General features: G+C 36.2%; 1 protein-coding gene across 1 annotated transcript; it reads left to right on the forward strand.

The window, feature by feature from the left end:
• Nucleotides 1-11,634: 11,634 nt before the first annotated feature.
• On the forward strand, nt 11,635-20,328 carry LOC126811387 (adhesion G protein-coupled receptor B1). Its single transcript, XM_050536969.1, has 11 exons — nt 11,635-11,808; nt 12,776-12,868; nt 13,714-13,784; nt 14,176-14,276; nt 14,688-14,790; nt 15,839-15,986; nt 16,612-16,681; nt 17,658-17,724; nt 18,499-18,566; nt 19,517-19,652; nt 20,200-20,328. Exons 1-11 carry the CDS (start codon nt 11,742-11,744, stop codon nt 20,326-20,328), a joined length of 1,053 nt encoding a protein of 350 aa, XP_050392926.1. The 5' UTR covers nt 11,635-11,741.
• Nucleotides 20,329-24,006: the final 3,678 nt, after the last annotated feature.

The raw sequence follows: 24,006 nt of genomic DNA on the forward strand, positions 1-24,006 counted from the left end.
ACGACGAGCTTTAGGGGTTACGTTATATGGATAGTGGCGATTGTATCTACCCTAATTCGAATTCCGTATTCTGTTAACTGCGCGCCAATTACAAGTGCGAAACCGACTTAAAAGGTCCTAAGTTTCTTTTGAACCCACACGGGGATTCAAACCTTCTACATTCTAGTCGATGTGCCTTTTTTCTAAGAAAAATAAATCCATGTAATTCATCTAATGGTTGAGTGGAGGTTAGATGTTTGCCGTTTTCAGTTCATCATGTTGGCTGTTTACTTTTAACTATTCGCGGAATAGCATACCTGTCCAGAACAATGGTCATATATCAGTGTGTTTTTTTAATTTTAGATTTGATTTCCTGTGTGATCAGTGGTTGTCTGTGGATGAAGGTTGTTTGAATAAAATTATGCCGATCTGCGGTATATCAAATTTAAAATCTTTCAAGATTGTGTTTTCAGAAAACATGAGAACACATTTTACAGATGACCATCTGTGGTTATCCGTTTTCTTCAGACCAGTGAAAAGCCATTTTACAAGAGTCCAGAGAATAGCCACCTGCTTTACACTGTTGGTGCTCGCGATGATAGCTAAGGCCATGTTTTTTCAAAGTAACGAACAGAAAGGAAGAATTCAGCAAGATTTTGTTGAAGTTGGTCCAATCCGTTTCAGTTTTAATCAAATCTACATTGCATTCGTAAGCGTAGTTCTCTCAACAGTTCCGGTTATAGTTATCGTAACGTTATTTAGGAAATCCCGTGTGGTATCCAAACGTAATCTAAACACACCTAGTGAACAAAAGCTACCACCATCTTGGATACCTAAATTTGCCCAACGTCAGATTGAGCTAAGCCGTAGACTAGACGAATCACTGGTTATTCAAGACATGGTAGATAAACATTCCGACTATTTCGGGCCCCGGACTCCCTAAATTGAGCATGAGAAGGAGAAGGGCGATGCCCCCCCCCCCCCGGATCCGCCCCTGGCATTCCTCAGTGTAAAGGAATTAGTAAAATCTACTCCCGCATACAGCACAACGGATTCACCATATTAAATATCGAATTTACTTTGAACGTTACATAACTTTAGAATAATAAGTTGATGGTTAAGTCCCAATGCCCCGATCCTTTAAATCCATTATTGCATCACGTTATTACATCTTGCGATTATTTGGATTTTTGCTTTCAGGTCGACTGTACATAGACAATATGGAAGCAAACGAAGAAGAAATCAAATATATGAAGATGAAGAAAGAATGGGACACATCGATGAAACAGGCTATAAAGGAATTGTTATTTAATATATTTATTTTATGGATATTATTTAATATAAGTTACAGTAACAGAGATGGAAAATCGTACTTGTTACATCAGTACGTCACCAATAACTTTCTAGAACCACCAAAACCATACATCAAGAAATCAAGAAGAAATCAAATATATGAAGATGAAGAAAGAATGGGACACATCGATGAAACAGGCTATAAAGGAATTGTTATTTAATATATTTATTTTATGGATATTATTTAATATAAGTTACAGTAACAGAGATGGAAAATCGTACTTGTTACATCAGTACGTCACCAATAACTTTCTAGAACCACCAAAACCATACATCACTTACCAAAAAGTTAGTACATGACTATAATACTATAATTGAAAATCGAATGGTTTTTTTAACACAATGTAATCGCATTATCACCTTTAAAAATCTATTAATTAATGCCCCGGTTGCAGTCAGTGGTTAAAATAACCGTCAAAGCCAGTTGACACCATATCTTTTTTCTGTTGATTAAAATCTACCTTCACATCAAGTCCTGTTGATCAAGCAAACTTTTCGGGATTTTGTACGTTGTTTCCGCCTTGTCATGGCAATATCCCGTGTATTGACAACACAGTTGGCAAACGAAATCATTAATACAATTGGTGAAAAACAGTAAGACGTTAAACTCAATTTCATTTTATTTTCTGGGGGCGCCAATCACCTTGAACCCCCTCCTCCCCTATGTAAATTGACATAATTATAATAACTGTACCTGATAGTATGGGTTTTTTAAATACAAAGAATAGAACACATGTGTTATTTATTGTGTTTTGTATTCGCTTTTGATTCAAATGTGACAAATTCAAGGTACTGTCTTCTGAACATTATTTCAAATGGTTAAATAGTACAGGTTTACCTACCCTGTTTACTGAAACGGACTATAGAGGTTCTAGATTATTGCCGACCGAGCGATTGTATAGTTATGACATTAACAACTTCAGAGTAGGACCTCCCAGACTTCGACAAGTCAGCGCCAAATCAGGTAATAAAAGTAATCAACATCAACACCCTCGTCGTCCGTGTCGCCATAGAGTTACGAATATGGCCAAATTAAACGTCATCGCTACATGCAAACATTTTGGCATAGAAACGTAACATATATGATGCCTGTAAATTGATATTATAGTGAAAATCCCATTTTTTTTAAAAATACAATATTCATGGGAGGCAAGAGGAGGTGGGGGGGGGGGCGTTTGATTGTGAGATCTAGGGTCTGACAATGAGTCGAGAGAAGTTGTTTTGACCCGAAGCATGTATGTAACAAGGAGTAGGGTCACGTGTTTAACCTCACGGGCTTTCTCCGGATCCTCCAGTTTGCTTAAATAAACCTATTTATTGAAATAAATTTGTACTATATTATATTAGTTGTTAAATGACCTAGTTTATGTCCAGTGGTCGTCAAACCCCATTTAACGTTCTCTCTGAAATATATGACTCAACAATGGGTAACACATCCTCGGTATAATCAGTGGTATCATTCCGTCCACTCCACCAGCCCCTGGGTTCATTCATGGGATATTTACGAATTCAGATTATCCGTCCTTAATTATTTCATTGGCCACGAAGGTTAATCAAAAACAGTTTACATACCCGTCTTAGCGTCACTGTTTTACGTTCACCACGATACATCAGCATGTACGCCCAATTAAAAGAAAGTTTGCAAGAAATTTAACACCAAAGACGTGACATGCGACCTTAGTTACAACAAAATGCGAGTTACCCCCTTCGCCCACTCGCTTTCTATTTATTGATTGGTCGATAAAAATAGCATAATTATAAATGGCGGATAATTTGACTATGTGTCCCCACTATGTGAACCAAGGCGTTAGTGGGATACCGAGGATGTTTTTAACAATACTTTTTTTTAGAATTGGTGTAGCTATACCTTACATTGGACAAAGTACACAATATGAAGCATATAATATTCTAACCGAAGATACGACAGATTACTGTATACATTGGAACTCAACTCCGTGTGACGACATAGAACAGCTAACGTTAACATACGAATCGTGGAAGTTTACCACAGCGCCATCTATCTGGGGACTTTCTATAGCCGGAAAACATGGATATTATGGTGGTGGCGGGTATATTGCCAACTTAGACGTCAATATGTTAATATCAGTTGAATCACTGAACGAACTGTTCTTCCATCGATGGATTGATAGACACACAAGGGCCGTGTTCTTTGAATACACTCTTTATAATGCTAGTACAAACATGTTCATTTTTGTGAGTTTGCTAGTGGAGTTTACTGAGGTTGGGGGTGTGGTTACTTCGAAAATCATCTACCCTTTTCGCCCATCGCAGCACGAAGGTAGTCAACAAGTCTTCGTGATCTTTTGTGAAGTTGTCTTTGTGCTTCATCTCCTTGTTAACTTAATTATATTTATCATTAAGCTGGCCAAACAACGTCTGGACTTCTTCAAAAGGTTCTGGCAAGTGGTCGAATTTTCTTTTGTGTCCGTAGGCGTAACAGCCACCGCTCTATATGCTGTAAGAGAAGGCCTTGCAACTGATGCATTGTCCAAATATCGCGACAGCGATCGTCAGTTTGTCAACTTCTACCATGTCGCTGTATGGGATAGTGGTTTTGTTTATGTTTTGGGTTTTCTTGTTGCCATAGCGACACTTCGGCTACTAAAAGCTTGTGGCTATACCAGTAAGACAAAAAGAATTTTTAATGTTTTAAAGAATAGTTCAAAAATATTACCTGGATTTAGCTGCTATATTTTGATAGTTCTAACTGTATTTGGTATCACTGGATATGTTGCGTTTGGAAGAAATGCTCATGGTTACAAAAGCTTTATAGATTGCCTTGAAACCGGCTTTTGTGGAATTCTTGGTGATACGTCACTAGAGGTAGGTGATATCAACTTTTGATAAACTAGACAAGACGTACCTTTAGCTAAGCTATACTAGTAGCCAACGAGTTCGTATTATATTCTTGACTACTGGTGTCATGATTCCAAACGATTTCCAACCCATGATTAGCAGTATCTAGGCAGCAACACACAAACACATCCACGGAAAATAATCCCGAGAACATGACAAACAAGAAACGGTGAGTGTAAGTAATGAACAACACAAGTATTATCAAACCAGGTGAATGGGCTAGCCGCAATCGTCCAATGTACTGTGGAAGCCACGGTGTTCGATCCCTGCGTTAGCTGAGAAATTCATAGAAGCTTTCTTGCGTGGTTCCTCTTTTGGCAGTTGTGCAGGACAGAGGGCCTGACTACGAGCAACATATTTTCGTTCGGATGGGTCGAAAAACCTAGGTCCCGTGTACACATGGGCGTGCACGTAAAATGACCCTTGGCAGTTGGAATTCGATATAAGAGTAGGCCATAGCGCCGCTGCCGAAAAGTTTTCCCTAATAGCACACTGTTTGGCGTATACCCGTCTTCATTAGCATGATCGGAGCAGACTAGTAGGACGTTAAACCCCATTTCATTTCATTTCCACTGTGTTGTACAGCTCAAAGTCTATAGAGATACAGACTGCAAAATGTTATCCAATGATACTCATGTTATATTCCTGAAAATTATGGAGTACAAAACCCCCAATATTTATATGGTTATCACGATATCTAAGCTTAATATATAACCAAGTTTTTTTAATATTTATTTTTGTAGAACACGGAGAGCGAACCGTCCTTGGAGTGGTTCAGGATATTATATTTTGTGTTATTTGTGGTAATGGTTACCTTTACTTTGACCAATCTACTTTTGGCGATATTTTTGGATATGTAATGAGTATGACAGAAGGGGGTGATAAAATACCCAAAGAGTTCGATATGGAATTATTTACGTATTTTTTTCAAAATATAAGAGCTGTCATTACTGGCCGAGGACCGGGCAAATTCCAGATTTTTTTTGTTTTAGTAACTACAATCTATGGCGTAGCAAGGTAGGGCGAGTGGTTGGGGCTGGGCTGGGTCGCCTAACGGACATTTGTTTAAAGGGGCCTGTGAAACTGTGCCCTCCCCCTTTAAGATTTCTGTTTCTGCTCAAACATATGTGACGGCATTAAGTTGGTTATAACATTTATCGGCACATTTCATTTCTTTTTTTTACACCTGTATGGTGTAATTAAAACAAATTTTAAACAGTTTTGAACAAAATTTGCCGCCACTGTGATAACCGTGTGGGGGCGCCTATAGTGTCTTTGCCCCGGAGCCGTGAACACTTTCTATTCCTCTGATTTAAATGTATGAAATTATACCCAGCCTCCATTCGATTCAAAAGAAGTAGTTATCAATATCCTATTATTGTGGGATATTAATCACTGTACCAAATTAAATGCACATATTTTATGATCATTCGATATAGGTTCAAAAGCAATACCAAATGGAAATCAGGCAACATCGACAGCTGTTAATGTTCCCATCATTCCAGACTTAGATGTGAAGGAAGAAGTAAAGCCAGACGAAGTTGCTTCGAGTCCCAGAGGATCATTTAGTCAGAAACCAGAACCAAAAACTAAGAAACTAAAGACACGTGATAGAAAGAAGCGCATCAAGATTGCATCTTGATCTTTTAACAAGCTTCTCTGCTTCTGCTAGATAATGTCCACAATCAAGATGTTGATTATAATGACATTATAATGCTGTGCATTGCGTTTTTGAACATTGCGTTGCTTCGATATCTAACTATATAGTATTTTAGAAATTCAAGTAAGCATAATATATTGAAATGACAAGTATGTGAACAGAAGTACTTCATTATTATAATATTCTAACGTGCTGTCGTCTTATTTCTACCTTCATTTATGTGATTTCTAACTTCTATTCATGTGATTTTTAACTTCTATTCATGCAGTTTCTAACTCCTATTCCTGTAATTTCTAAATTAAGACAATGTATTATCCAATTTCTTATTTGTTCAGTGTAATTTTTTATTCTATTTCATCTAATTTCTATTATTTAGACGAAAAAACGTTTTCTTCATTGACGCTCTACACGTTTAGCATGGACATCGAACGAATTTAGAATTTTTACATTTCTGCCTAGTAACCATCATTATGAAGTCGTTTAATGTCGCCACTGCGTGCTCATTTGGTGATTGCGCATCCGGTCGGGACCATTATGTTAGAGAGAGAGAGAGAGAGAGAGAGGGGGGGGGGTAATAACCACTCGACACAAACTAGGTCGATTCGGGACTGACATATGGTTTAATATTATTTAAATATGGTTGGTAAATACTATTTCAAATATAAGCTGAACAAATATAAGTGACGGATTTGGAGAATTGTATTTGTTTTGGGTTTTTTACAGTTAAGCGAATATTAATATTTTTTTACTGTTGATCTGTATTCTATTATTGCTCTAACAAAAATATCACTTTATAATGATAAACTTTTTTTTGAAATAGTTCAAAGATATAAATTTAGAAACCCCATATTGTGGGGATGAAACGGGCTTTAAAGGAGACTGGTGGATATTTTTGATGTCTTCATTATACTGACCTGACTAACATTATGGAAGTTTTTTTTCCAACAATGTTTTATTCAAGTTGCATAAAGCGATACGGAATTCCATAGATAGCGGTGTCCTTGACGAAATTAAACCCAAATGAAAAGGGGTTTATCGTCCTACTTTTCTACACCAATTAGGTTAATGAAGACGGACTCACGCCATACTGCACACGCCATACTGTGTGCAATAAGGAAATTTTAGCCCGGACAGTGGTGCCACGGTCTACTTTTATTACGAATTACAGCTGCCAAGGGTTTTCGTCCGATCCGAACGACTCAACACTACCCCTGTCCACAATAACGGCAGCCTCCGCAAATCACACGGACGGAACTAATAATGTCAGAAATATTATAAAGCTTAATTTTGCTAGAAAAATATATTTCTATGATATAACCGATATATTCCGGCGTGGTTCTCCATCCCTTGTTATTAATACAGGACGGTGGTCTGGCACGGACAGTGACTAGTCATTCGGATAGTATACAGGGACATTTTTTAGAGGCGTAAAAGAATATATACCAACGGTATATTAATATTAATTGGGTCAACTGTAAAAAAAAGCAAATAAAATTCTCCAAATCCTGCACTTGTCTTAAAAAAAATGAACAAATGCTGTTTTAGCTTATATTTGAAATAGTATTTTGCAAACCATATCACGTTCGATGTTGTTTTTAATTTTAACACTCCGCCAAACCATTCAACCTGGCGAAGAGCGAGTCGGTTGTATCAACATAATAGTCCCGATCAGGTGCCCAATCGCCAAATTGAGCACACGGTGGCGACACCAAACATGATTGTTGCTAGGTAGAAGTATCAAAATTCTAAATTTGTTCGACGTTCATGCTCAACATGTAAAGCGACAATGAATTAGACATTTTTTATGTCTTAATAATAGAAATAAGATGAAATACAATTAAAATTTACACTGAACAAATAAAGAGGTTGGATTATACATTGTCTTAATTTAGAAATTACATGAATAGAAGTATGAAATTACATGAATAGAAGTTAGAAATTAGACGACAGCATGTTAGAATTCTGAATCTAATATACCGCTATAATATTATCATATATGTTTTATTTCCCTTTTTATGGTCATTTACTCGTAAATAAACTTACAAATATGTAATTGAGTCAAGTTCGAAATGTTATCGGGTGTTCTCATTTTTAAATTGTATTTTTCACATTGTGATATATTTCATATTATATTTCAACTAATTATGTTTGCCACAGATACACTTTAAAATAACGATGTCAAATTAAAGATTTAAATTGATGGATTAAAAATAGAGCAAATTTAAACCATATACAGGTCACAATTCTATGGAATACAATTACTGCTTATTACTAAGCAACGTTTCACTAGGCTTCTCTAGTCATTATCAAGCAATGATAAAAGATAAAATATAACGAGACATGCAAAATACAATACTTGGTTACCTTGAAGTAAATCAAACTTGAACCAGTCTCATTTTCTCTGCAAAGTTTTTTTGTCATTTTTATATTTTGCAATATTTGGGTGTTTCGTTCACGTACATTTTATTGCAATGGTGTTCATTTTTAGCGCATGGTATTATTTCATTTCAGCTTTTGATCTAATGTAGATAGATAATGATTACAGCCACATAATCACAGATTAATGAAAGACAGGTTTGAGTGAATCGATCAAACTGCTTTATTTTTTACACTGACATAATATTATGTTCTTCAATTTAATGTTGACACTGGATGCATTAACAGGTCTTTTTAAGGGTGGGTGATTCGTTTTTAAATCCACCTCTTCCAAATAAAAAATTGGGGAATTTTAAAATACAATTCGAATATTCTAATTGTGTGAGTACGACTACCAAACTATAATTATTATACTCACCAATCACCAATTTAGGAAAGAGGGTTTGCACCAAATATTCATTTTATTGGGGAGAGATTAGTAGGTTATTTTAGTAAGACTGACAAACCGACAGTAGGGTGGTTTAAGGGAACTTGAAAGTAGGTTGGTAAGGGAGACTGGGTGATTTAGGGAGATTGTGTTACTGATTGAATTGTATATATTCATTTACATGTTTGCATTAGACTTCTATTAAAATTTTATATTGGAATGATTTAAAGAGTATTGTATTATGCAATAATTAAAAATATCAGTATGCTAACGGTTCCAGATTACTTCTCTTCGAATAACCATCTACCGGTGCTACTCCAGCATTGCATCCAATTCTGTATCAAAAACAAAGTCATAATAAACATTTTGTATTGTCAATTTTCTTTACAAGTCCAAATGTTTATCTCTACTTAACCTATTTCACCAAATATTACCCCAACTAAATGAAAAATGAAAAATAAATAAAATGGGATTAACGTTCTACTGTTCTGCTCCGACTGGGCTATTGAAGACGGGCATACGCGTTCCAGTGTACTATTAGGGAAATTTAGCCCGGACAGTTGCGCTACGGCCTACTCTTGTATCGAATTCCAACTGCCAAGGGATCTTTTACGTGCACACCAATGTGTACATGCGACCTCTGTTTTACGTTCCATCTGAACGACAAGAAATCTGTCCTTGTAGGCCCTCCTCCGTCCTGCGCCACTTTCTCGACCAACACCGGGAGTGAACCCGCGGCCTCCAGGCTAGAGAGCCAGCGTCTTACACACTTAGCCACCGTGGCTCCCACTCAAGTATTGATTTATTGGAACTATTAATCTAACATCAGAATCATGTTGGAAAGCATAGCCACGTCTAAACGTTGATCTCTACTTAGTCTAATCACCCCAATTAAAAGCAGAGTTGTTGTACTAGATAGTCCCTTAGCAAAGGCGGAGACAAATATATGATTTGCTTTGGGTTGATTTTCAAGTAGATGATTATTGTCTATTAAACACAAAATAAGCCATAGCCATCTTCAAAGTTGTTCAACTGTTTAATGACATTTTTAATATTGCACATAGGTCCCCATGTCATCACAAGTGACTGGATTTTTGTCTTCTGGTTGTTTTTCTGTGTATATGTGGCACTTGTTTAGCTATGATTGGAAAGGTCCTAAATAAAGGATGAGTGGTATCAGATGTTATAGAAAAGGGAATTAGCAGAAGGTAATTACGAATGGTTAACTGACTGACAAAGTATTAATCATATTGTATCAGACGGTCTTGTATGCAAGTTCCATACAGTTCAGACAAGCTTAAACGAAATAAAATGAAATAAAATGAAATAAAATGGGGTTTAACGTCCTATTGCTCTGCTCCTATACTGGGCTAATGAAGGCGGTCATACGCCATACAGTGGACTATGGGGGAAATAACACCCGGACAGCGGCACTATGACCTACTCTTATATCAAATTCCAAATTTCAAGGGATCTTTTATGTGTAGGCCAATATGTACACGATTTTTTGTCCCATCTGAACGACTAGACAGCTGTTCATGCCAATCCCTCCGTTCTACACCATTGACAAAGGGGAAACCACGTCGGAAAATTCCTATGAACTTTCTCTGCCAATGCAGGGATCGAACACGCGACCTCCAGGCTAGCGAGCCACTTAGCCATAGCCACCGTGGATCCCTCACAAGCTTATACGATCTCCAACAAGAACATTGTCTGTGTTAGCTATGAAACCAATGCCAATGTATACCACCAAGCTCAATTTAATTTATCCTCCATCCACATCTAGAAAAAATTGCGTACTAGTAATAGACTAGTGTTGTTCATTGTCAATATACTAGTTTTTAGTGAGGCGGCGAATTAAGCCATCGCCTGCTTGGTCAATACGCAAATATCGCCATTCCCTACCCTATGGGTTGTCGCTGAAAAGTAGTGCCCGGAATTTGAAATGGGTCGCTGCGCGACAATGGTTACCCGCAATGTGGGTCCAGGCGTCCAGTTAGAATGTATGCCAAAACCCTACACATATCAAAAAGTCACACTTGACCATAGAAACAAAAATAACCGTATGTTAGTCTCAAAATGACCTAATAATATTCTTAACTCCACGTTAAACACCATTTCAGTTCCTCTGTTAGCGGAGATCAGATATGGTAATAATTGAAGGTACCTAATTATAACTATTACGTGTAAGTAAAACATCAAAACCTGTAAATTTGCATAACGTCCTGGACTATGAAAATTAAACCATAAGCTGACACAACAGAGATTTCTTGCAGTGTATAGCATTGGTTTTGATGTACAGTTGATCTTTTATACATTTTGATACCTAACCGTCTACATAAAGACTCGTATGAAAAGCGTATAAAGAATGGAACGTAATATAGTTATATCAACTATTAGAGCGGGAAACCACAAGTCTGACAATCAGGGACCGTTAAAATGGTTCAAAAACGTATCCGTTCAATTGTATTTCTCGAATTTACTAACATATATATATAACGCATGATTGAGATATTTTATATAGTTTTTGTCGTGTCCAAGGTAGAATTTCAACTGAAAACAGCATATTGTCATTTTAACAAGTTGCGATGCTAAAAATAAAAAAAATAAAAAATAAAGACAGTTAACACGAGTAATACTAGAATATTATACTGCACACACTTGTTTCCTTTTGGTATATTTGATGCACACATTATGACAAATTGTCCTATTTTTCTAATTGAAATGTAGACCTGTCCCTTACAATGTATGTACTGCTTTTGGAACACAGTATATCTAGTTTATTAAACATTAAGAGCTACTTTAAACATATCCATTTATATACCCTTTTATATTATATGTGGTATTGACAGTAAATAGTGTTTGGGTTATTGTCCTATTCACAATAAACAAGTCCGATAATTCGTTTATAATCCTTTATTTCTTTTTGTGACCGAAAATAACACCGAGGTGTGCTGTGCAGTTTTACAATGAACACGGGTCGGCTATTGTAAAGAAGAAGTGTCGATTAGTTTTCGAAGCCCAATGCACGTATATTTAAAACCTTAGTTCAATTAATATGGTGACAAAATGGCAATAGGATTATACTATGGATGTTTAATATTAACATTATTATTTGTTAGTATTTCGACTCAAAGTGAGTATACATTTTCTTCATTTATAAGTTATTTTATATTCGTATTATTAGAACATAAAATAAATAGCATAATGTATTTTTAATTTCTCTAGTTTTGGTCTTCTATCTGACGTCGGAATGTATTTTCTATTTTGAAAGCACACTAAAACAACCTGTGTTTTTAGTAGCACACATTTCTGATAAACCTAATGTGTGTTCATTCTTAGTTTTGGCTTTCTGTCTAAAGTCGAAAGCGTGTATTTATATTTATTTGAGAACTTTTAATCTGGGCTTCTGCCACCTTTACGACGATTAAAAGCTGTTTTTAACTGCGCTACCTGCGACTGGCAGAAAATAAGAAAACATGGTCAGTCCGAAAGAAATAAGGGCACATAGCGCAACATTTTGATGAGAGTAGCATCTAGGTATTCGCACATTTTGATCAATTGAACGTTGCGATCCCTACCAACCAGTTTATCATTTTTTTTAAAAATAATAGGCTACATCTAGCAGTTTTTACTGGCTTCCGATAGCTATGTCGTGTTGTCTGGCGACAAAGGGATACTTTTAGATTTTCGATCAGAGTTTATACAAATATTTAAAACAGATTGTGTGATTATTTAAGGGATTATTGTTTCGTAAAGAAGCAAGTATTCAGAAACAACAAGACAAAAAGGGGGCGTTTTCGATAAGTAGAGTTGTCGCTCTTTGAATATGGGTTCAGACAAGTAATTCGATTCAAATCGGTTCAGTGTAAACCGACATTAATTCAACCACACTTTGATTCCAGACCAAAAAGTCAACAAAAATGCCACTCAAAAGTGGGGAAATGGAATTGCTATAAATAGAGGAAATACATCTGAAGAGATCGGGGGAAACAATTACTAGTCTTAGACCTTATAATGACGTCATTCTCCATACTTAACTTTTCTTGACGTACAGGACATAATAAAAGCTAAATTCATATTTATTTGGCTTTATTTTTAAGATTGTGGGGAGGACCAAGTAGGCGGCTACCAATGGAATGCAACAAAATCAGGGGATACAAGTGAACTACCCTGTAGAACACCTAATCATCCAGGTAATTATTCCAGAAAAAAATAACTGAAAACTTTAATTAACATCCAATTATTATTTATTCCTAACTATTACATTCCCACACGTTGATGAGGTTATGGCCACGGCTGTTTACTATAAAGTTAAGTTCTATTCAGTTCAGCACACGGAAATCTCTTTATCTCTTGCTCTGGTATTCATGAGCAAAACTTACTCAAATGTTAATAAAAACACAAATTCCAGACAAAACCCCACATACTACAGTCCAATATCTCCCATCAAATCATGTCACCTTTGATTAAGACATAATGGGTGATAGGAGCAATGACAATTTATTATTGAACAAGAAAACTGAAATCTAATATTTATTAAAAAATGGCCCACAAAATTGAATGTCTTCAGCCACAAAATTATTTTTCATGAAAGGGAGATTTAAACGCATTCGTTTTGAAGTGTTAGACAAGGAAAGAAAGCTTCCATTACGATCACCGGGATCTGTATATTTAGGTATTAAAGGGAACTATTTTTGTTGAATAGATGTAATTATTTCTTCCTTTCCCGGTCAAGCTTTCTTGAAAGGGGCGCAATACTTTAACTGTCTAATGAAAATTGAACAATAAGATAGCAAAGTACCCTATTTTACTTATTTTCCCGAAAAATAACTAATTTCCCGATTATTACTGTGTGGTGTGGTTATAGTATCAATTTTTGCATATCTCTAGTTTTAGTAGTTTAAGTATTATGTCTATGAAGGAATTCTGATTCTGTTGATTGCCAAATGTGCACATTTCAACATTACATATGACATGTCGTACTGACACCTGAATGACTTTCGTTTTCTTTATAGTTAATATCAAATGTGTCTTGTAGGTTTTGTTTTTCGAACATGCAAGAATGGAACATGGGAGCAACCAATATTTTCAAATTGTCCTACTCCAATGGTAAGTTTGTTTATAGAAGCAAGAGAAAGAAGGTATCGTCCCTTTTATTTACATTAACTTGACTTATTCGAAGTTGCTTTGTATGAGTCAAGCAAATAAGTCACAGTGCGGGCAAAGTAAGAACATGATAAAGTGAAATACGATAGTGAACAGGTAAACTGACATGATTGATTTTTCGCTTCGTCTCTGATCAGCCTTTATGGGTTTGTTAATCCTTTGGAATATCGGTCCACATGGTTCAGCTCTGTTTAGTATTTATAAAGATATGGTCAATTGCAATTTGTCAACATTATTATATTATAAAGCGATGACTGAAGTATATAACATGGTTGTTTTGTATATACATTCCAACTAGTTTATACTAATTTTAATCAATATTTTGGTATTACAGAGATCTGAGAGATCTATAATAGAGTTAATCAACTATATAGGCTGTGGTTTATCTATATTCTGTTGTCTACTAACCATCGTCTTCTATATTTTCTTTTATAAGTAAGTATTCAATACATTTATATTTCTGCATCAACCCGTTTAATAGTTTGAAATGGGGTTTAACGTCTTACTTTTCTGCGCCTACCGGGCTAATGAAGAAAGGCATATGCCATACAGTGTACTATGAGGGATGCTTTGCTCGGACAGTGGCGCTATGATCTACTCTTATTTCGAATTCCAATGGTTACTTTACGTACTCCCAGTACACCGGGTATGAACACGGGACCTCGGTTTTTTAGTCCCACTCGAACGACTAGGCTAATATTGTATGCTATTTGTGATTTGTGTCTCCCGTTTTAAATATACTTTCTTTGGGTGTTAATTCAAACACCCTTCTAAGATCTAATACTAAGAAAACATTACGTTGTTTGAATATAATTTTATCATTCTTTTCTTGTGCAATTATTATAGACATATATCCGGATCATTAACAGTTTTAGTGACAAGTCTATGTTTAGCTGTTATTACCAGTAATATATTTCTTATTATCGGACTACATAGAGTAGAGTCCAAGGTAAGCTTACACCCTTTAAACTAGATTAAAAGGTTTAATTTTATATACATATTATAGTAGAGTCCAAGGTTAGCTTACTCCCTTTAAATTAGATTAAAACATTTACTTTAAATACATAGAGTAGAATCCAATGGGTTAAGTATTTAATGTTATACACATACATATGTTTGGAGAAAATGTGCCGTTCGCTGAAAATTGCACAATAACTCCTGTCAGTAAAGTCATTGGGGACACTGCTGGTGTCGAGGGTACAATCTGACAAATTGTCTTCCTATTGATTAGTTTACAAGACATGCATTTGCTTAACATTATTGTTTGTGATGGTAATGACTCGTGAGACTTCTTTTAGCACCATGGCCCATCCCTTTGATGAACTAATATACTCTTCAAAAAAGTAGGGGATATTCAGAAACAATACAAAACTGCGGAAATGCACTGCTGTTTTATTAGAGGTAACCAGTGTATGTTAATAACAGGCGAATTGCCTACACATGAACATAAACAGTTCATATCTGACGGCTCCATTCACTCGCAAAGAGATACACCGTCAAAAGTGAAAACGGACGTTTTTGATTTATGTCTTAATAATGAGTAATTGCCCCACCAACCCTCAGACATTCAGCAATTTGTCGTGGCATGCTCCTAATCAATCGTCTAATCACGATTTGGGGCAATCTGACCCACTTCTCTTGCAGTGCCACGGCCAATTCTCGCAGTGTTGTCGGTTGACGTTGACGTCGACGAACACGTCTCCCGATCAAATTAAACGTAACACACTAAAACAAAGATACACTAAACAGTAAATCGTATGCAAGAACCGATAGGAAAGCAAACATGGATAGATAAACCAGCACGCGGCAGTTTTCATCAACCCTTCTTTGAAGTGTCAAATTTGACGATGAACCCCTCCCATGTGTATGGCGCTATTGCGTTTCGCATGTGCAGCTCAGAGCATGTCAAGTGTCCATGACCATTTATCATATCACAACCTTCATAGGTATTTGCATTTCAATATCCCCTATTGTATATATGTCTGTTTATATTTTAGGATCAGTGTAGGATAATATCAGTATGTTTACAGTATTTTCCAACAGTAGCCGTGTTTACGTTATCAACAATTATTATACATATATTGACAACCAGTTTTAAGAAAACAAACAAATGTTGTATTGTAGCTAGTCTCTTTGTATCATGGGGTAAGTCTAGAATTTCGTCGACAGTTCCAAGCCGAATTGGGATTTTATGAAGTACGGTGTAATAACAGAATATGAGAATAACAGAATATGAAATCAGTAAATCCAAGGTTACCAAAGGTTACCTTAACAGGTATAACTTTCTGGATAATGTAGAAGGCTAGGTAATAATGGTAAGTGCAGGAGGACCGCACTACACACAAAAAAACGATAAAACAAACCTGCGGACAAGACACAACCTCGATGAATGGATCTGGGAGACAACCGTAAGGCCCACTGCGCTGTACAGCATCGGGCCTGTAATGACACAGACTTCACTCAGAATGAACAACAAAACAGTGATTTATAAGAACGACTCAATAATGGAAGCGACAACTGTGGTCAATAGTGCCAACACAGTCGAATTGTTTTCACTGTGAAGAGATGCACTTTGATTTTGCGATTTAACACCGTGTCCTGCAAAACTGAAATGGAATAAAAATGCAATAAAGCTTTTCATATGAAGATAGTATTAATACCTAGATTTTGGTTACGTGTCAGAAATTTAACAACTTTGCCCGTTTCCTTTTCCATATTATATAGTTCCACCAATTCTTAACTTTGATAACATAATGTCGTTTTTCTTTAGTTTTACCAGGTGCTGTAGTAGCCGGGTATGCAGCCTATACCAAATTAGAAGAGTATGGCAATCCTGTTAAGTATGTATAAATTTAACTTAGAATACAGCCTTAATATGTTCCCTTGTCTGAAAAGATTTTATTAAAACTTAATGAAGTTATCAACTGTGAATCCTGAACGTTCCGAAATGACAAAATTACAATCGTGTTGTGGCAGTTATTCTTGTCTGTAGTAAACCAATGTTTTAGCTATGGTGGTTGATAGAGGTAATACACTAATTAGTTTGCACAATGTCTTGTCGCCTTGAATTCTCGAGTTTACTTTATTGAATTGAATTCATAAACGTTTAGTTGGGTATCACCAAATGGAATCTGGCTTAACATCCTGTTTTTCTGCACTGACTGGGCTAATGAAGTCGGACATACGCCACACAGTGAGTTATGGGGAAAATTTAGCCCAGGCAGCGGCACTACGAGCTATTTTTATTTCAAATTCCAACTATCAACGGTTCTTTTATGTGCACGCAAATGTGTACACGGGAACTCGGTTTTTCGTACCATCCGCACGACTTTAAACGGTATCTTGTCAGACGCTCCGTCCAACACTACTTATAATAGTAAGTGCAGGGGGACTGCACCACACAAAATTTACACAAAAACAAATAAACGGACAAGACTTCATACTAAGAAAAACACAAACAGACAAACAATTAAAAAAAGTGAATGGATCCGGGGGCTAGCTGTACAGTCCCGGGTCTGTAGTGACACAGACTTCACTCAAATTTGAAAACAATTAGGAATACAACCCAAAGAAACCATTGTTTAATGCCAGCATGAGTCGTGATCTGCTATATGCTACAAGAAATACGAATGTAAGCATAATATGTAGGAAAATTCAACTATAACCACACCGAGGAACTTTCTAGGCCAGCACCGGGAACGAACCCGAGACCTCCTTGTTAGCGAGCCTGTGGTCCATTTTTAACTGGTTTTATTCAAACTACTAATATGTATGTATTTAGAATATTGGTAATCAAATGATCATACTATTTTCTAGCTGTTGGGTTCAGATAAATACCAGGTTATGGTGGGTTTATATCGGCACTATACTTGCTATGGTCTTTGTAAGTATACCTAACATCAGATACTTCTAAGATATTTAATAACTCATTATTTTTCTCAGTATAATATTTCAGTTATATAAATGCAAGTACACATAATGAACGGATCCTTTGTTCACTTTCAAATATTTCACCTTATTTATGGATGTCGAAATTTCACATAAGGAGTTGCTTAATAACAAATAAAAGTTATTTTAATGATACATTATGTAAAATTTAGATAAAGAGCTAGTCATTCTTGCTATAATAGTTCGAAAATAGATAATGTAAAATGAATAATTTAAAAATTTCATTCGAATTACTCTATTGCAAGCGAAGATATTAGCCTTTGAAGGTTTTACAAGACGTGTGCAATAATTTCAACCACCGCACTGGTTGTTCGAAGCTAAGTCTCGCTCCTCCATTTTTAAATTAAATCAAAATATGGCTGAACCGTTCTAATCTATTTAATATCGGAGAAATCCTTTACCATCGATAGTTGATTATGAACTGGATCAGTTAATTAATATCTAATTAATAATTTAGAAAACATTCCAGGCATAAAGAAAGGTCTGCAATAGACAGATTTACCTCTTGCATAATGTATGTTTAAGTATGATAGCTAAAGGAATCTGGAAATATTTTCCAATTAAGTATAACTACTGGTTGTTATCGTACATTTTACCACATTGCATCTAAAAAAGCGGTCACACTGCTGTGTATTTTGCATCATGTTTTAGTATTTAAAAGTATATATCATGAATAAAACAATTAATGCTAAATATCATATTTTTATAGATAATGTTACTGGCTGTTTTTGGTTCCATTTATCGATCATACATTGACAGGATCAAACGACATTTGAGGTAAGATGACATTCCGTTGTTATTGTTGATGAAAGGATATTTGGATTTTCATCAGAAAACAAAAAGATTCCTGTGAGCGGACAAATAACTGTGTACTAAAGTCAGTACGATAAAAAAAATATAGTCTCGATCATCCGTTTCATGGAAGTCGAGCAGCAAATGGGATCATAATCCAGTAAATATCGCAGGCTAGCGATGCCATCGAGAGTTTATTATGGTCTGGATAATTTAATTAATGTCTAATTAATAATTTAGATAACATTTCAGGCCTAAAGAAAGACCTGCAATAGACAGATTTAGCTCTTGCATAATGTATGTTTAATCTCCAGCATCTCTCAAAATAATATTAGTCAAATGATTTTCTCCTTAGTCGGTTGGTGTAGTTATATAGGACGTTAAACCATAGAAATATATACTGACTATACTGTCGCGTGGACATTCCGTCTGTATGTATTTCTATAGTTAAACCGCATTTCATTTCATGAAGATATGATGAATTGAATATTTCACAACATTCAGTATCCTTTCGTTATGGTCAAAAAGCTTTATTGAGCCCCATCTATAACTCTTTAAAAAAATGCCGGCAGTATCCCTTTTTGATAGATTTCATTTTAACGGGATTGAATTTAAGTCGAGCGGTTGTCTACCTTTGATTTTCTGAATATGTTTTCATAATTAAATGTTAAATAATCAGTTTGTTTGCATCTTAGCGAGGATTAAGCTACTATTGTGTTTCCACAATGTATGACAAAGTGTAGCGATGGCTGTTTCCATTGTGGGCGTTATTGAATGATTAATTTTTTTTTTGATGTGTACTTTAAATGAAATCATGACATTCGCATCACTTCACGTGTTCCAGGTCGAATTCGCGTTCAGATATCACAAGATGATAAACAGTCTATGGCCACTAATGACGTAATGTTCATTCATATTTTTAATTTTATTTATAGGATTGGGGTTATTCCCCTGTTCGTGGTATGCATGTTTACCATTTTAACATGGGTAATAGGAACACTCAGTGTGAATGAATACCACGATAACCTGTACGTATTACAGATTGTATTTGCCGTGTTTAACATCTTACAGGTAAGAAACGTGGTGGTTTATGTGAGAAAGCAAAACAAAAATAGTTCTGATTTTGTCCCGAACACCGGGTACCACTTATTAAAATGTCTCTTTAAATAAGTTTTAGTTCTGTTAGCTAAGTTTATTATGTAAATCTACGACATAAACTAGTGCAAGAACAAACTTTGATAAGTTGTCAGATAGCACTAACAAATCTTGATGAATATATGTGAAGTGTACATGAAGATATCTCAAAATGAAAGTATAATCTTATTAGAATTAGATTAGGATGGTTGTACATCTTGACTGTTTACTTATTCACCGAGGGGGGGGGGTCGGCTCAGCAAATAAAGCGCTGGTTCATTAACCGGGTGGTCCGGGGTTCGACCCCGGTACAGGTCAAGAACTTTCCTCTGAATTTTCCATGTGGCTTCCTGTTATCAGTGGGTGTAGGAAAGAAGGCCTGGCTAGGTCAATATCTAGTCTTTCGGATTTCCCTCAAACCAAACTGCATGACGAACACCCGTCTTCTTTATCTGTAAGATAACCCGGGACCTTTTAATTTCAGGGATTCACAATTCTTATGATATTTGGACTACAGAGCACTAAGGTAACACAGCTTTCATATTTTCTGAAAATCCGGATGTTTAGTGTTAAAGCTTTGTATTTTATAGTGAACATGATCTACTGGGCGTAGTAATTTGTTGCCTCCCGTTAGGGTCGATTTAGTATTAAACGGTTGATTTCAGTGATTGTGTGTACTAATACAAACTATAATAGTTTAACATATCTTCACACGAACTATGCGCTAAACTAGTTTAACTGTCCTGGCACCATCGGCCAAAGGTTTCAGTTAATTACACATCACAACCGTCATCATTTTTCTCAGAAGGCAATGGAATATACAAATCGAAAGTCGATTAGTTGCGTTCTCCTTATTAAATAAAGGTCCCTTGTACACATTTGCGTGCATGTAAAAGAACCCTTGACAGTTGGAATTCGAAATAAAACTAGGTCGTAGTGCTACTGTATGGGCTAAATTTCCTTCATAGCACACTGTATGGTGTATGCCTGTCTTCATTAGCCAAATCCGTGCAGAAAAGAAGGGTGTTAAACCCCCATTTCTGAGGATATATAGCCAATAGACATATGCCAATAGACATATCTATTTAAACTGGTTTATTTGAATTTTTTCGTCTGAACGCCATTGTATAATTATATATTATGTCTATATAACAGGTAAAAAAGAAACACAGATCTACCACAAGTCTGTCAACAAGAGTTTCTGTAAGTATGGGTTTTTTTTAGCAGAAAAGTAGGACGTTAAATCCCATATCGTTGCATTTCAATTTGCTACGTATTTTAAGTGTATTTTTGTGCCATCTATATATTTGAATTTAAGGCGGATAAAAATGACAATAGCAGCTTTTATACGGCTGAAATAGTTTTGTTATAAAAATAAACTTGATGTGGATCTAATTAATATAGAATTATTTTATATTATTGTCATACTTTTTTATTATTTTCTAGGAACTGAAAAATGGTAAGTTCCCAAACTTTCACATTTCTTTAGCCTAGATTAACTGACTGATTCACCATTTTTTCATCATCATCATCATCATCATCATTGTCGTCGTCGTTGCTATCACTATCAGGATAGTTTGTAGACCTAAATTAGTATTATCGTGACCCGTCGTCATTGCATTATAATTCGGATCTTCATAACAAAGGGTGAAGAAAAGTAAGTCGTTAAAACCATTTCATTCATTTGTTCTCCCATAATGAAAACCTGAATATTTACGTATTATTACATCATAGTTACAATTAGACATTATTACTATTGTTCAATGGGGATTGGATGGCCGAATGGTTAGCACGTGCGCGCTGTATCATAAGATCTGTCTTTGAGTCAACAGGTGTGGTTTCGATTCCCCGGTTGTACGTGCCAAGGAGTAGGGTCGCCTGTCCAACCTCGTGGGTTTTCTCTGGGTCCTCCGGTTTCCTCCCACTGCTAAAGACCCGTACGCGTAAGCGAATTATTGAAATAAAATTGAACCGTGTGTTGGTCCCGAAATGACCTAGTTTGTGTCGAGCGGACGTTAAACCCGATTTCTCTCTCTCTCTCTCTCACTCTCTCTCTCTCTCTCTCGACTACTGTTCATATTTTATTTTAGGAACTTCTCGCAAGTCAGGTGGTGAAGCTAAACCCACACTTCCAAAGCACACGATTTCAAGCATTCACCAATTTCGATCTGCTCGTATTGACGAATGGACCAAAGGGCAGTTTCAAAGATACGATACAGATATAGATGATGAACTAGATTTCTATTCTACGAATAAAACACAACAAGAGTTATATATCCGACAACGTCAACAAGTACAGGAGGAATGGAGAGCAAGGAATGCTACAGAACTAGACGAGGTAGGTTTGAACAACAGTATGCTTCTTTTGCGACTTCCTACTAATCACCGACAAGATCGCTACCTTTGTCAATAGCGCTCATATTATTGCAAAAAATGACCGACAAGGGAAGATATGTTATAGATTTGCACATTTATTATTAAATATCCAAAATTTAGACAAAAACAGTCTTAAGGATCACCAACAAGAGTGTTTTTAGTCAATTTCAGTGATCCATAATGTTGGATATGGTGTGTAGAATATGTATATCTAGAGCTATAAAATATCTTTCTTTATCGGTCATTTTTTGTAATTCTTTGGCCGATATTAACAAAAAAAATCGCTCTTGTCGGTGGTTAGAAGAATCTCTTCTTTTGGGTGAAATACAATCACTTTGTATTTACTATAGCGTTGCACAGAATTGCACATCTGTCGAAGGATATAATAGTGTTATACAAAGGTTTGTTTTTGTATATTATGTTATGTCACATATATATTGAAGTACACAATATGGAACAATTTTGGAGCATTGAGATTAACATATGTTGACATATTCCCCCATAACCGACGCCTCATAACATTAAGTACATTTACAACTGAAAACCTGTTTTTATATTTTTATTTTTTACAGACTGTCCAACAACACGTCAGTGACCAGACAGCTACATATAATGGTGCTTTAGATGCACCAAAACTACAGACATTACCAATTATTGAACAGGATAGTCTGAGCATCCCATCATTTGTCTTTGGCGTTTCCGAACATGATAACAAATCTAATGAACCAAATGAAGATGCAGCGGCCTTGGGTAGGTCTTCGCCGCAAGTCCAAGTGACAAGCTACGATAGTGTGGTTGAGCCCGTTGTGATTCGCCATCCAACCCCATCCCAAACTCCACTACCAGCTCCAGTGACTGGTGAAATTGGCGGAGATGATGAACAAACTCCTGATAGCACAGCGGAGCCACTTGAGATTGTACCTGTAACTATCCAACACAGTACCCCTCCAGAAACACCACCACCGGGTGCTTGTTCCTTAGTTGACAATACAGAGTCATCTCCAATCCACCTAGCTGTAAGTGAACCACCTACTGATAATGATCAAGAGTCTGTAATTGAACACGACATTGAAAACCCCTCGTTAGACATGAACATAATAGATGATCGACCACCCGAACACCACAGTGAAAACACGTATGTGAATATTCATTTAGAGGACATTGATTCTTCAGAAAAAACAGCTACATATAATGCTGATATTTCCCATATCAAAGACCTACCTAATGACGAGTTCGGTGAAGAAAGCACAAGTGTAAATGCAGAAAGAGCCAAACAGGACCAAGTGGAATCAGCAGATAATAAAAATGATTATTATGTAACTCCAATATATGAAAACGTACCAAAATCTGTTCTACGGGGTAGTAATGGACAACAACGACACAGTCCAAAGAGGCATGGTAAATATATATCTGTCAGTGATTTACCCCCACCACCCCCATTACCAAATCAAAATATTAATCCACAGCTTGGATTTACCAATGGTTTAAATAGTGAATCTACCCCACCACCGTCTCCATGTGGACCTGGGCTTAAAGATCTCCCTCCTGCACCACCACCCCCATTGCCACTAGATCATGCGACACCGCCACCCACGCGATTTGTAAATTGGGGGGATACGATAGTGCATAATTGAGCTCCTGGGCTACCGATAAAGTGCTATGTTTTCTAGCAAATTTATTAATCCTATTGCACCCTTCAAACTCAAAATATTCACACCAAAAGGCGGTGCAATGCTTTCTAAACCTTTTGCCCTGCTGGGAAAGAGTTTTGATAAACCCACCCCCACTACCATTTACCTTATCCTAAAATCACATCGGTGCAGAGAGTACAATCACAATTACATGTATCAAGTTTCTTCTAATTGACAACACTAGAAATCAGTAATTGTACATTATATTGTGTAGTATTTATTTA

The sequence above is a fragment of the Patella vulgata genome, chromosome 1 (genome assembly GCF_932274485.2).
Source record: "Patella vulgata chromosome 1, xgPatVulg1.2, whole genome shotgun sequence".
NCBI classification, from domain to species: Eukaryota; Metazoa; Mollusca; class Gastropoda; family Patellidae; genus Patella; species Patella vulgata.

Coding starts and splice junctions, on each gene's coding strand:
- LOC126811387 (XM_050536969.1), top strand. CDS start 11,742: ATGGCAATAGGATTATACTATGGATGTTTAATATTAACATTATTATTT. Junction 13,785..14,175: donor CAAATTGTCCTACTCCAATG/GTAAGTTTGTTT, acceptor TTGGTATTACAG/AGATCTGAGAGATCTATAAT. Junction 14,277..14,687: donor TTCTATATTTTCTTTTATAA/GTAAGTATTCAA, acceptor CAATTATTATAG/ACATATATCCGGATCATTAA.